The sequence below is a fragment of the Neophocaena asiaeorientalis genome, unplaced genomic scaffold, assembly GCF_003031525.2.
Source record: "Neophocaena asiaeorientalis asiaeorientalis breed wild unplaced genomic scaffold, Neophocaena_asiaeorientalis_V1.1 scaffold106, whole genome shotgun sequence".
Lineage (NCBI taxonomy): Eukaryota > Metazoa > Chordata > Mammalia > Artiodactyla > Phocoenidae > Neophocaena > Neophocaena asiaeorientalis.
This window is the reverse complement of record NW_020172597.1, coordinates 4,083,492-4,098,553: the sequence shown is the minus strand read 5'-3', so window position 1 is coordinate 4,098,553 and position 15,062 is coordinate 4,083,492. Positions and strand designations below refer to the sequence as shown.

Sequence of the window (15,062 nt, the reverse complement as noted above, 5' to 3'; positions counted from 1 at the left end):
TAAGAATGTCTATTGAGAGAAGCAGCAAAGTCCCAGGGATAACTACAGTCCTAAGTAAAATGATAGAAAAAAAGCCATTAGAGCCCAAGAAATATATACTCAATGGCACGTTCCCACAGTGGCGCTTAAAATCTGACTCTCCCTCTGGGACTTGGTGTGAACATACACGAGCCTAGTAGGTCTAATTTAGCATGTTGTGATAGCTTAGCAGAAAGCTCTCAACCTATCCTGTGCATCAAACCAACTAGTAATGAACTTACGCCTGCTGGCTGCTGGCATTGAGAGGCTGTAACCAAGAGCGCTCGCTCCAACTTCAGACCCGTGTGGACCATCTCCGCCTGAAAAGGAGAGGAAAGGAGAAGAATCAGCTATCAATGACACTTTACAACTGGAGAGATCCTGGTAAGAATAACCTGAAACCTCCACTTGCATGTACTCTGGTAGCAACCCAGGCACTTCATGTTGATTTCTTCAAGTACTCCTGATTCTTGGGACTGATGGCAGACTAATATATCATTATTCCTGCTGGAACTAATCAGGGATATAATCCAGAGTTGGAAATGAAGATAATTGGGGCTAGCTTTCGATGAAGTCAAGTCAGCAACTGAACATGCAGTGCGATATGAAGTGCAGTGAAAATCCCTCTTACCTCTCATCACCTCCCCCGCCCTCCCAAATCTGTTCTCAAGAACTAGAGGTAAGAGTTAAAGCAAAAACCTAAATTCATGCCTCAAATTCTCAAGGTATTTACTCCTTTGTGTTAAAGCTATTTTTCGAATGTTGGACCATGACCTATCACAGGTAATTAAATCAACTTTGTGACCCCATAACCTGCGCTTTATTAAGTGAAGGAGAATAGAATAATGAGTGCAATACATCAACTGGAAATTATTTCCAAAAAAAAAAAAGTGCAACACAAGTAGCATAATGTGAAACTTATATCTTAGCTACAAATATGCATTTCTTTCTTTCTTTTTCTTTCTTTTTTTGGCTGTGCTGTGCGGCATGCGGGATCTTAGTTCCCCAACCAGGGATCGAACTCATGCCCCCTGCAGTGGAAGTGCAGTGTCTTAACCACTGGACCGCCAGGGAAGTCCCACAAATATGTATTTCTTACTGAAGGTCATGACCAAGAGTTTAAGAAACATGAGGCTATAAGCACTACAAATACAAAAATTCAAATTGAAGTCATATATTTTTTCGGGATTTGTATTTTTTAAATATAAAAGTAAAAAAAAATATATAAAAGTGATACGTTTTAAAACCTTTTCAAATGTGACCTACTGTATAAAGTAAAAATGCAAGCCCCACACTCCTATCTAAGTCCCAGTCCCACTCTCTAGAGTTAACACCATTGCCAACAGATGGTATATAAGAGGCTCCAAATAGCTCTTCCAAAGATCAAGCAACCAGTTTTGCTGACGGGTCAGGAAGATCCTAAACATGGTTCTTGCTGACAAAGGATCACTTAGAAGACTAGCAGGAGGATTCTGGGTCTCAGAGAGAGAGACAGAGTAGGGGCGGGGGTGACAACGTGGGTAGCAGCACATGAAGGGAGGTTGGTGGAGAGGCACCTGTCATTGCCTACTTCACATTCGTACTGTGGGCTAAGTATGAAAATAACTCACATTAGCATAGCTTTAGCATAAGTACCATGCTTAGTTTTATAAATGCTAAGTCATGATGATGACTCCTTTGGATAAGCCACCCCAGGCTTGGTTATATAACACACTGGGATCAGACTGGTAGCATGTTCTCACTACAAAGATGAACCAAGCCACATTTTATGCACGAAGCAAACTATCTGTATAAAAGAAGCCCATGCGGAATATGTGATAAAAGCAGGGAGCCTGGAAAAACCTGAGGAAATGTTCCAGTGCGTGGACTGAGTTCCTCAGTGCAGGTAGAAGAGAAGGAGCCAGGAGCCTCTCAAGGGGCTCTTCAACCAAGAATGAGTAGGATCTGAAGAAAGCCACCAGTCCTTAAAAGAGGGAAAAAGGGGCCAAACCTCCTTACATGCTTCTGCACATCTCCCCCAATCTCTTTACTGATCTTGAGGTACTCTGCCACAGGACCGGCCAAGAGTGAGTCAAATGCTTGCACATATGGAGTCGTTCCTGCTGAAGACAGACACACCACGAAGAACTGGTCATACATCAGAAAGAGGATTTGTTAAAGGCACTTCCATATGAAAGCAGAGAGGCAAGGTAACACAGTAAACAGAAGGCTGGAGCATGAGTCAGGAGCCTGTGTTCTAGCTCCAGAACCACCATTAACTTCTTGTGCAACCCTGGCTAAGTCCCCTTTTCTTGCTGAGCTTAATTTTCTTTACCAATAGAATGAAAATAAAGAAAATGATTCCCCTCAAGGTTCCTTTTAGCTCTAACATTCTGATTCAATTGGGCATGTGCAAAATGGCCAATTTGCCAATTGTCTGGAGAGAGGAAATTTAATATCACTTGTCATTTGACTTATACTGGAGTCATTTTGCTAAAGAAAGAACAGGAAATATCACACAAGCAGGAAGTTCTCGTGTTAAAATAACTTAACCACAGGCCTCCCTGCACAAGTCACTTCCTCCCTTATCTGTTCACAGCAATAACGAATTATAGGCAATGAACTTTCTAGATTAAACGTTTTAGGGAGTTAGCTCCAAAGGAAGGAATATACTGTGACAGAAGAATTTCCAGCCAGGACACCAAGTATTCACCACTCGAGGTATTCTGCTGGCTTGTATGCTGCTTACCTTTTGCAGCACTGTCTGCATACCCACAGTGCATGTCACAGGCCTGGGAGACTGCCTCCAGGCGGCCCACTGCTCTCTCCAACCTTTCTACCAGATTTTGCATGTCAGCCATAATGTAGCACCTGCTGAAACAGATCAAATGTCATTTGTTGTTTTAATATTACATAGAACCTAGGGAGAAAAGAAAAAAAGAATACCCTGGGAGTGAAGAGGATGCCAATTCTGAGGAACAGAATCATTTTACAGTAAAATAAGATGGAAGATAGTCTAGCATATTTGCAAAATCATAGAGACTTCATTAAGCAAAAGAACTACCCAGGAAACAGTGTTAACTGAAAGCAAATGCTTACTCATTCAAATACTTACTGAATATTTACTATATCACCAAATAAATATTTGTGTAAGAATTTAGAATTTACAAAGTACAGTCTCATATATTATCTCAGTTTAAGCCTCTCAACAACTATTTAGGAATGGAAAGATAATTACTATATTCTCAGAGATAGGAAACAATTTCAGTGAAGTTAAATGACTTGCCTATAGTCTCACAGTTAGCTGGTAGGGAAGCCAGTCCTCAAATTCAAGCCTTATGGCTCTAAGTTTTGTGTTTTTTCCTACAACATCCTGCTGCCTACATATGGAATGCCCAAAACCAAGATGAATAGGGTATTTATCCTGCCCCCAATAACTTACAGTCTAATAGAGAAGACTTCACATGTGCACTAACAACTGTAAAACAAATAGAAAAAAAAAATAAGGTGACATAAGTTGCAGAGAGAATAACACAGGATTTCAGAGAGGGGAAGAATACATCAGCTGGAAGGATCAGATAAGGCTATTATGGCAAAGCTTCCAATTGAGCCGGCTTCAAATGAGGGTGGGTAGGATCTGGATATGCAGCAGGGAAGGAGAACAGACACACCCAGAGAGCTTGTTACAGATCTTTCACAAGTACCAACTTATCTGAACTAGCCTCATTCAATGTCTAATATCCCAAAGAAAGTAAGCTCCAAAAGAGAAGGGACCTTCTCTGGTTTGTTTCCTAAACAAGTTTATCCTCTACCATCTAGACCACTACCTGGCAGGTAGAAGGTGTTCAATAAATATTTTAGAAGTTAATGAACCTGAAGTATAGTATCCCAGAACTCCAGAGACAAGGGTTCTGAAAGTTACCCACAAATATACATAAATGAGTGTTAATGTTATCAATATACATCGACATAAAGTGCTTTAGATTATAGGTGATCTCATAAAAATCAGTCAGTGTAATCACAATCAAAGACTTGACTTGGAGAGATGCCATTTCAAAGCATTAATTTATTCAGGCAACTGAAGCCGAATGAACTCAACTCCCTTGAAGCCACCTAAAATGACCATAGCAATTATAATTCCCTCAAAGACAGCTACATGACAGAATATCTCATTTAACACACATTGTCTTCCCTGTGGAAGAGAGAAGCAACTCAAAAGATAAACTAAGGAAGACAATATCATCCCTGTCCATTCTTTTCCGTGTACAGGCTCTGATCTCTCAGAGCCCGGTGATTTGCCAGAGAATGTTGTTTAAAAAAGAATCAAGGAAAAAAATAAGAATGCGAACCAAATAAACCTTTGCATTCGCCGGCCTGAAGAGGTAGCAGAAGCCTCCAAATCTGTACTCTACTCAAAATGGAACAGACTATGGAGCAGACTAGAAGTATCCAATATACTCTCCCTTATGTTATGGCACAATCACCCAAATATCCAAACTGCTGCCCTGTTCATTCTGGATACTATCCAGGGACAGACACATATAATCCACCACACTGTAAATCCCAGGGGAAAAGGCAGTGACTGCAATAAACTCCCAAGCTACCTTGCATTAATAAATACCACCCATTCTGTTATAAAACATGTTCCTTCGGACATAATGGATACTATAAGTTCCGGCCAGTGTGAACATGATAACACAGTACAAGCATCTCTAAAGGCTGCCAGGGTTCGTGAATACTTACCAATCTGAAAAGCTTAATAATACAGCTTCATGGATTTTGGTTCCTTCTTTTCCATCTTTTACTTGTACTTTAAGCTTTCAATGCTAAACAAGCTATGGTTCTGCTGTTTAACTTAAGCAGAATGAGAAAAGACAAAACAGCTATCATTATAGCTAATCTCATTCCACCACTAATCAAATATAGGAGAACAGTTCCTAGTTTTTTGTTTTTGGTGGGGGTGGAGTGAAATTTGAGATGTTATGGGAAAGAATGTCTAGAATTGAAGGACCAAAAGACACACCTTGTCTTATTCTTTATGTATGCATATTCGTTCTTTAGGTGGTCATGTCCACTCCAAAGCTGTCAACTACCATTATCGCATTACTATCCAGTCCACTTGCTGAGTGATACCACCACAACCACCTATAGACTAACAACTCCCAGAGCAATGTATCCAGCTCAGGCCATCCTTCTGGGATTCAGAATTCCACCTAGACATCTCTACCTGGATGTCCCAAAGGACATCTGAAATGTCCAAAACAGAACTCATCATTTTCCCTAGCACTGCTCCCCCAGACTCACTGTCTCAGTAATCCAGCACTACCAGCAATCAAGATAGTAACCTGGAAACTGTTAAGCAGTACAGTATAGTGGTTAAGATTGTTGTTCTTGGGGCTTCCCTGGTGGCGCAGTGGTTGAGAGTCCGCCTGCCGATGCAGGGGACACGGTTCGTGCCCCGGACTGGGGGGATCCCACATGCCGCGGAGCGGCTGGGCCCGTGAGCCACAGCTGCTGGGCCTGCGTGTCCGGAGCCTGTGCTCCGCAACGGGAGAGGCCACAACAGTGAGAGGCCCGCGTACCGCCAAAAAAAAAAAAAAAAAAAAAGTGTTGTTCTTTAAAGAAGTCAGAGAGACTGGGAGTTTGAATAGTGGTACTCACTGGCTCTGTGTCTCAGTGTTACCAAACTTTCTCAACCTCAGCTTCCTATCCACTCTGCTTGGTTGCTTTCCCTTCCCAACCTGTTCCTTTCCTCATAACTCCTACTGCCTTTTTCAGATTCAGCTAAGGTGTCACCTCCTCTAGGAAGCTTTTCCAGTTGGGTATGTTTTCCCTTCTCAATCTGCCCCCTCTCCAGAATTCCTACTGTCCATTCAGTCTCAGCCAAGGTATGACCTCCCCAAGAAGCATTTCCAATATGTGCTCCCACATATCATTGTGTACTCATCTCTACCACACTTTAACACACTGGTTTAAAATCATTTAATAGTCAACAGGCAATCAGTCACCCTACAAAAGAGACCACGTCTTGCCTTTGTAATTCCAGTACTATAAACATGGTAGGCACTATAAATACAATAGGTTAATAAAGGTCCTTGGGAAAAATAAATACAGAAGTGCCTTTACCCCCTCTCCCCTCAACGCAAGTCTGGTTATCTCTTCTCTGTGTCAAATCTGGGGAGAAGTGTGTGTGTGGGTCTGTGTCAAATCTGGGGAGAAGTGTTTGTGTGTGGGGGTTCCTTTCTTTAAAAAAAAAACACATTTTTTTGCCTGTTTGTAGGCTCTAGCAAACATTCCCATCTTTCAAATAAACGCTGCCTTCTTGGGCAGATATTAAATTGATATAGAGATCTTCAAACCAAGTGCCATAAGGCAGATAGCCTTGTTTATTAGATGGTATAATATTAATTAAAAACAGAACTCCCTTAGAGTTGTAGGTGCTTTATATCATCAAACTGCTGCTTCTTTTGAGACTTAAAATAATTCTGTGACATATATTATAAAGATACTGATCCCCATCTTTGGAATGAAGAAACTGACAGAAGTTAAAAAGCCTGCTAGGTATCAAACAACCGGTGGGAGAGAACCTAGCCTTGAGCACAAATTTTCTGAGGCTCTTTTAAGCAATTAAGTGACTAACAGGTTCATCACAGCATGCAGCCCCAGCTGTTTGCTAAGCACAGCACTGTGGGTTCAAGGTCTCTTTATGGTGTCTTTAGGCACATTATTAGCAGCTTTCAATTCCTCTGCTCTCAGTTTCCTCTATGGAGGCCAATATTTTTTCACATTGAGTAGACGACACATGTTTGGAAAGCAAATATTTAAAACAAGTTTTTTCCCAAGAATACAGAATTGCCAGGGCAGAAAACTATAGCTCTGCCTAATCTTGCTCCCTGCCATTTCTGACTGACAGTAGCCAAGAACTATATGTAAGCCTCTGTAAATGAAGGTACAGATTCCCAACTATTTAAGCATTCATCATAAAAGCTTCAGAAGAAGAGGCAGTCCTAATTACCCAAGTCTAAATAAAACTTGGATTCAGGAGACCAAGGTTTAAGTCCCAATTCTGCCACGTATTAACTGTGTAAGTTTAGGATAGTCATTTAATGGACCCTCACCTAGCACACAGAGATGTAAGGATCAAAGGAGTTGGTTTTATAGATGAGTAGTTACTTTGGGAGCCTTAAAATGCAGTTCAAATGTAAAATGTTATTGCTACATACCATGTAATAGAATACAGGCTCCAGAAACATGGCAATTTATCCATTCTCCCCACCCCTGCTCCCCCAGCTGCCCCCACCCCCAAAATCTGCAGCACCTAGAACAACCTGGCACACAGAAGACACTCATAACATGAAAGTCCTTAGCATTGTGACAGCTACTGAAGAAACAGAAGACCCGCGGTCTCTGCCCTCTAGAAGCTTTCATTCTTATTGGGAAGGGCAACGCAAATGAAATACCAATGGACTAAATACTGAAGACTATATTTTTTAAAGTTCTGTTAGAGATTAACTAATTTCATTTGGATTGGGAAAAGTTAAAGTTACCAGCTAATACAGTGGAGCTTTTTCTTTGCAGAATGTTGTATGGTCCTGAATTATATAGTATAAATGACTACATGCTTGGAGAAGAAATCAATGAGGACTAAAGGTAGTCTCAGGAGGTTTCAGGAGGGAAGTGGGGCATTTTGACAGAAAAAGTAAAAGAAAAAAGGGAAGACATTCCAGAGCAATCAAAAGCAAAGAGAGACCAAGAAGGCTATGTACAGAAAGTGTGAGAAGGTGAGCCCACATAGTCTCATGGGAAATAAGCAAGCTGGGCTAGGTTATGGAGGGCACTGAAACCTGGGCAGTATTTGAATTTGATGTGATAAATGTGAAGCCATTCAAGGGTTTTGAGAGAAGGAATAATATGATGAAAGCAAAATTTTTACAAGTACTGTCTGATAGCATGGGTTTTGGAGAAAAAAAAGGGAAGACATTAGGGTCTAGGTTAGGTTGAAAGCTGTTCAACTAGCTGCAAAACAAAAAAGTGGTACTGTAGGGCTTCCCTGGTGGCGCAGTGGTGGAGGGTCCGCCTGCCGATGCAGGGGACACGGGTTCGTGCCCTGGTCCGGGAAGATCCCACATGCTGTGGAGCGGCTGGGCCCGTGAGCTATGGCCGCTGAGCCTGCGCGTCTGGAGCCTGTGCTCCGCAGAGGGAGAGGCCGCAACGGTGAGAGGCCCGCGTACCGCAAAAAAAAAAGAACAAAAACGTGGTACTGTAAAAAATATTTTTGCTATCACAAAGGAAAATAATAATCACTTTTAGGCCGCTAAGTGACCAGCACCTGAATTAACAGTAAAATAGTTTCTCCACCCTGAGGGAGTCTAGCAGGAGCAACAAGGCTACCTTCCACTGAATCACTGGCTCTCAGGATGAGGAGGGAGTCTAGAACGCACCATCTGATGACAGAACAGACCTTTCAACATTCTCAGCAATTAGTCAGGTAGCCTCTATTCAAACACCTTCAGTGCGGAGAACCCAAGACTTCTGGAGGCAGCCCATTCCATTCACATAGCTCAAAGTATTTAAAAGTTCTTCCTTATATGGAGGCAAAACCAGTCTCCCTGCAACTTCCACCCACTGATCTTGGTTCTGCCCTTGGAGGTCACACAAAACAACTAAGCATTAAACACAGGACAAGTATTAACTGTGTGGTACTGACTACTGAGTTACAGTAGCATTCAGAGAAGGGAGTCAAAGATGACTCCAGAGTTGCAAATCCAGGGGAGTAAGAGAATGATGACACTATAGGAAAAAACAGGTTTCTGGCACGTTCTAGCTAAGGCAAGAAGATGAGGTCAGTTTTGGATACACAGTTTGAACAGAAGATGAATCTTCCAAGTGGGAATGTCCAGTAAATAGTTAGAAATGAGCTTGGGGAAGAATCAAGGCTAGAGATCAATGTTTACAAAGTCATCAGCAAGGAAACGTCATAAAGTCATGAGACTGCATAGGCTTTTGGAGGAATATCATGCAGAGCGAAAAGAAACCAGGAGCTCGATTCTCCAGCAATCTCTTTTGTGGTCTAAAACCAAGCAAAATCAGAAATGGTCAGTGATTCCTGCCAAAGCTGCTTCATATTCTCATCATTCTGACAATTCAAGCAACCCAATTCCTTCTGTCTGTCATTCAGAAGTAAACGGAACCAGGTTACTCCTGCAGTTCTTGCCTCTTCTCACCAGGCAATTAAGGCAGTGGAATGAATTTCGACTCATAAGAAGTTGCTATGCATAAAATGTTTTCTACTTTGTCAGGTAGTTGTTCCTCTAAGTCATACCCTTAAGTAAAATCGAAAAGAAAGCAACTACACAAGTCACCCTGTATGCTATGGTAGCCCAACTGATCTGCTTCAAAATGCTTCTGTTGGCCTTTGCTTTGTAATTCTGTTCCCTAGATGTTATCCTAAGAAAATAATACTAACGGGAAAACTGATAGGCATGAAGATGTTCAATGCTGTGTTAGCTTAGACTTCTAATTACAGGGGAAGAGCTAAATGCACTGTGGAAAAAGACCTGAAAAAGAACACAAAATTTACAGTATTTGTCACATTCGAGTGATGGAGTTTTAGACAATTTCCCCATTTTCCAAAATTTTTTTAACATAGTAATATAATTTCTTTATAATAGAAGACAACAAAACAAAACAGCTCCACTTGGATATCTCTCCTAAGCTACCACTAAACTATAAGGCATTAGTTAGTTCTGCTCCTAACAATATAGAAATTCTCATCACTAGACTCTAACATGCTACAGAGCAAAACCTACACATGCTAATAGGATACTTACAAGTTGGCTGATTTAACCCAGAAACCAAAGAACAGACACCACTTTGCCCCAGTAAGATGCCATCTAAATCTAACCCAAATCAGGAGCCACTGTTCTTCTCCAAGCATTTGGTTTCTCTGATGAAACCAATGACATTTAGTGCCTGAGTCACTGCCACCTGAGGTTTAGATTAAAACAGAAAGAAAGGCCTGTCTCCTGCAGAGGGAAAGAATTCTACCCAATATCAGCACTTGTCTCCTGACCATTAAACATGGTCCTCCATCTAAAATTCCAGGAGTGAGTAAAGCTAGTAATAGTGTACAAGCTGAAGTCAGACTGGAGAACTAGCTGTTTCAATGCTCTGGGGCAAATAGATAACTTTGTGTGGTCAAGGGCTCCCCTCTCTCTCACATTCAAGGAATATTACGAAGACTAACACCATAAAAGCATTCAGCAGGCATCTTTTATATTGTATAAGGAAAAACTGCATTGGTTGATTTCAACTGGTAGTTGCTGTAAACAGAACAGCATTTCCCATTCTCATGCATAAAGATAGATTCAAGGATGCCATTTGTCCCTAACCATGATTCAGCTACAGCTAGAGATACAAAAAGATCTGTGACTGCAAGTCTATAATTAACTTACGTGTAGGAATTTCAATGACCTCTGGAGGGAAAAAAAATAAAAAACAAAACAAAAAAGCAAGCTCACTTCCTCCATTAAACATTTCAACTATAACTACTTTCCAGTAGAATAGAAAAATTTGATACAACAGGTCTGGTAATACAAGGCAAACAAAGCTGCACTGTAGCTGAGGAGTATTTTTAGAGTTGATGGTTTTTATTAGGTTTACATGATGGTATATCAAGAACAAATAGTTTCATGGTGAATGCTAGAGCTGCATTAATTTAAGGTTGATGAAACTACAGTTGACCCTTGAACAACACGGGGATATGGGCGGGCACTGGCCCTCAGTGCAGTGGGAAATCCTCCAATAACTTTACAGCCAGCCCTCCATATCTGCCCGTACAAGTGGACCTGCGCAGTTCAAATCGATGTTGTTCAAGGGTCAACTGTATAACAATTTTATCAGTCAAAATAAATCTTGAGTAACAACATCATAAACTACAGCCAATGTAAAATAAATGATAATCCCTATCCACTAAACCAAGCTGTCTAAATGCAAGCAAAGAAAACAGGAATTTATACAGCCCCAGTATAGGGGAAATATAAATCTGACTTGCACTGTCAACTAACACCAACCTCATTTCTAGTGAGTGCCTAAACAATGGCCTTTCTCTATTAAGATCACATCCTCTGAGGGAAAAAAACACAAAAAGGCAAGTTCTTCAAGGCCCACCCAGAAATTCCTTGAATGAACGATAATTCTTGATGCCTCAGTGAAACCCATGATTTATTCCTTGCAAGGTACCCAGCGTTTATCATGTGCCATACACTGGGCTAACCACGGCCATGGAGCCTGCCCTCAGAGAACTGAGTTGGAGAGATAAGACACCGCACAATCAGAGCTATGATACTTTCTCATGCATTGTTCTCAATCAGGGGCAGTTTTGTCCTCCAGGAGACATTTGGCAATGTCTGAAAACATTTTTGGTTGTCACAGTTGAGGGAGTGCCCCTGGCATCTAATGGGTAGAGGCCAGGGATACTGCTGAAATCCTACAATGCACAGGACAACCCCATGAAATGAAGCATCACCTGGCCCAAAATGTCAGTTATGCTGAGGTTGAGAAACCCTGTTCTAATGTAATAATGAGCAAAAGGTAGTGCATGAGGTACAAATAAAATGGCTGATGTAATAGTTTAGGACTTTCTAAATTAGAATGTCACTCTGTAGCACCCAATGAAAACTAAGATGAGGGTCTGACTGTGGAGAACTCTGTAAATTGGACAATAGAGTTTAGACTTGATTCTTTGGGAAAATGAAGCCAGTGAAGGGTTAACAAGATGAAAATGGTTCTTTTTAAAAGAGTAGTCTGGGGCTTCCCTGGTGGCGCACTGGTTGAGAGTCTGCCTGCCGATGCAGGGGACATGGGTTCGTGCCCCGGTACGGGAAGATCCCACATGCCGCGGAGCGGCTGGGCCCGTGGGCCGTGGCCGCCGAGCCTGCGCGTCCGGAGCCTGTGCTCTGCAACGGGAGAGGCCACAACAGTGAGAGGCCCGAGTACCGCCAAAAAAAAAAAAAAGAGTAGTCTGGTTATGGTAGAGAAGCTGAAGTATAGATATGAACAAGCCAGTTTAGTAGAAAGTAAAGAAAGAAACTGATGAGGACAAGTCAAAGGAATAATCACTAGGACTGGCTAAGATATAGCTTGAGGATCCTCAGATTTCAAATCTCAGGATTAAATTTCAAACCAGAGGGTTCAACTTTCAATGACACTGCATTTGCTTGTTTAAGTAAAATGAATCTTTGACTCACCATACTTCACAGAAAACTGAAAGGAGGAAGTCACTTTTTAAAGGCTCAGTCCACAGTTAAAAAAATAACTGCAACTAAACAAAGGTATATATAAGCAAGAAAAGGGGTGAAAAAAATTCATCATTCAGGTTGTAAACAAAACATTTTACAAACTAAACAGCTAACCTCCTCAAGGCAAAAATACACTCACTGAATCTTAACAATACCACCACTTTTGGTTTGCATGACAGGCTGTACTTGACAAAGTACTTTCACAGTTACCATTTTATTTAAACTCCTCTGAAACATAAACTATGTCCATCTGATCATCTGAAGTATTTCTGGGGAAGAAAAAGGGGGGGAAATTCCAACAGAAATTTCTTTATACTGGACAGCAGCAAGTCAAACAATTAGCAAAATGCCAACCACAGAATAAATCCAAACGCATTCATACAAGGCATCAAAAGCCCTTCACAACCTGGCAGCACCTACCTTTTTTTCTGGTCTTATCTTCTCCTACAAACCCCAGGCTCCAGTACTTCCCTGAACAATATAAACCCTCTCCTGCCTCCACACCTTTCTCTTGCTCTTTCTTCTAGTTGAGATACCTTATTAGACACCTTTGCTTAGATGTGCTGCAAACACCTCAAACTAAATATGTCCAAAATTCATTTCCTTTCCATGTCACCTCTCCAACTTGACCCTCCTCTCACAGTACCTATATTGGTGAATGGTGCTACCCAGTTCCCTAAACCAGAAAACCAGACAATCATCCTAGGCTACTGCTATTTTTTCATTTCCATAAACAATTAGCCTTCAACTCTACAGATTCCATCTTTTTAATATTGCTCAAATTCGATCCCTCCTCTCCTTCCCATTCTCATTGTCTTCATGTTTCAAGCCATGTTCAAGCTTCCAAACACTGGTCTACTTCTTCATTATGTTCCTTCCCCCTTGACAGGCTGAACTAAAACATCAATCTGACCACATCATTTTCCTACATAAGAGCCTGCAAAGCCTCCCCACAGCTTTCAGGGTAAGCTCCAAATTCCTTAGCATAGTTTACAAGGGCCTTCATATGTGATCCACCCCCACCCACTTCCTCCACTTCTCTGAGCATTACTGGAATTCCAGTCATGGTCTTTCACATGTCCAGATTCCATGTCCTTACACTGGACCCTTTGGCTGGAAATTCCTTTTCCAGATTCACCATACGGCTAAACAAATCCTGCAGGACTTAGCCTCCCACTTCCTCCCTAAAGCCTGGAAAGCTGGCTCAGGTATTCCTCCTCTCAAGAGCCCTGTGCTCACACACTATGACACTGTAAGCCACCCCTGATTTACTTGTCTGCCTCCTCCTCCACTCTATGAGAACTACTTTATTCTTAGTCACCAGGGCTAGATGCCTCATTTAATATGTGCCTCACACATATCAAGGGCTCAATAAATGGCTGGTGAATGATTGATGTGCTGGGCTGCCCCGTTTTCACTTGAACAGGGAACCCTATAAAGAGCTTCAACTGACAGTTCTGATGCTAACTTCTGCCTTAAGTTTCTCATGCTCTCTTCATTGAGCTCTTCATGCCTCGAAACTCATCTTAAACCCTGCTTCTGCAGAATGGATTTTCCTGAGCCCCTCAATACATACTGCCAAAGCACCTTGTTCTTCTTTCCTAACACTCATCACATTTATAATTATTTGTTAAATTCCCTGCCAACACTGTCAGCTCCGTGAGGGCAGGGTCTACCTTGTTTTGTTTCTGCCTTCCCTGGATGTGGCAGAGTGCCTAACAAAGAATAAACACAATTTGTTACACTGAATTTAATCCTGTGAGGTGAGCAGAGATCTCCACTTAAAAGATGACAAAAATGAGGCTCAAACAAGTTAAACAAAGCGCCTATGGCTACCGATGCTTGGCAGTGGGACCAGCCCAAAACTGAGCCAACTGGTTTCACGTCCAGAAGTATGCAACACCTTCAACAAAGTTAACTTGGCTTTTCAGGATCAGAGCTATAGACTAGGAGACAGGGGAGGCTCTCTGATTGCAAACACAAAAACCCGATCCTCTCTTTTTAAAGAAACTGCCCAGGTGTGCCAAACAGGCTGCATTTTTTAAAAGTTCCACGCAGCGAGTAGCCTTTAACCTGCAACTGCCCGCAAGACGATACCTACTGGAAGACCACCCCAAGGTAGAGAGAGGTTCCTGGGAAATGAACGGGGGAAGGATATGGGGCTGGTAATCTAAGGAGCTGAGGTCTAGACTCCGACTGTTTCCGTCGCTTGCTGTAAGATCTTGGACCAGCCTCCTCTCTCCGGGGATCAATTTACCCATCCAAGCAATGGGGGCGAGACCAGGGATAGAGAAGATTCTAAGGTCTCGGAGGTTCCCTTCAGTCAGAGCACCTTAGGAATCAGGCCTCCGCTGAGGCTGATGGCCAGAACCGCGAAGTCCAGCGGAAGGGGCCTCCCCAGGAGAGCGGGGCTCAGTTGGTCACCGCGGCCCCACAAGAGACCGCGCCCAGGATCCCGGGTCGGCCTGAGGGTCCCGGCGCCGGCCGCCTCAGGGGGGCTCACCGCATGCACCTAGGCCAGAAGGGTCATTAACAACGCCAGGGGCCAGTGGGCCGCGGAGAGGACCAGAGTCCCTACCCCGCCGCGCACACTCACCTCAGAGATCTGCCTCACCTCGGGACTGCGATCAGCCGCTCTCCACTTCCGGCAAGAACCGCCCAGCAATCTTCGCGCGACCCACTTCCGTGCCCTCACTGGGCGCGGCACCCCCACCGGAAATGAACCGCCGGCCGAAACGCCGGCCCAGAGGAGGGACCGGGAAAGAA

At 42.7% G+C, this 15,062-nt stretch overlaps 1 protein-coding gene across 9 annotated transcripts in view; it reads right to left on the bottom strand.

Moving 5' to 3' along the window:
- The window catches only part of CAP1 (cyclase associated actin cytoskeleton regulatory protein 1), a 24,909-nt gene extending 9,847 nt beyond the window's left edge, over positions 1-15,062 (bottom strand). The window contains exons 1-4 of one of the 9 annotated variants that reach the window (XM_024738873.1): positions 14,911-15,062; positions 2,747-2,868; positions 2,017-2,120; positions 261-338 (exon numbers count right to left, since the gene is read on the bottom strand). In XM_024738873.1, the coding sequence (XP_024594641.1) occupies positions 261-338; positions 2,017-2,120; positions 2,747-2,858 (294 nt within the window). In that variant the 5' untranslated portion in view covers positions 2,859-2,868; positions 14,911-15,062. The other 8 variants (XM_024738878.1, XM_024738875.1, XM_024738872.1 and 5 more) reach the window with 8 other exon arrangements.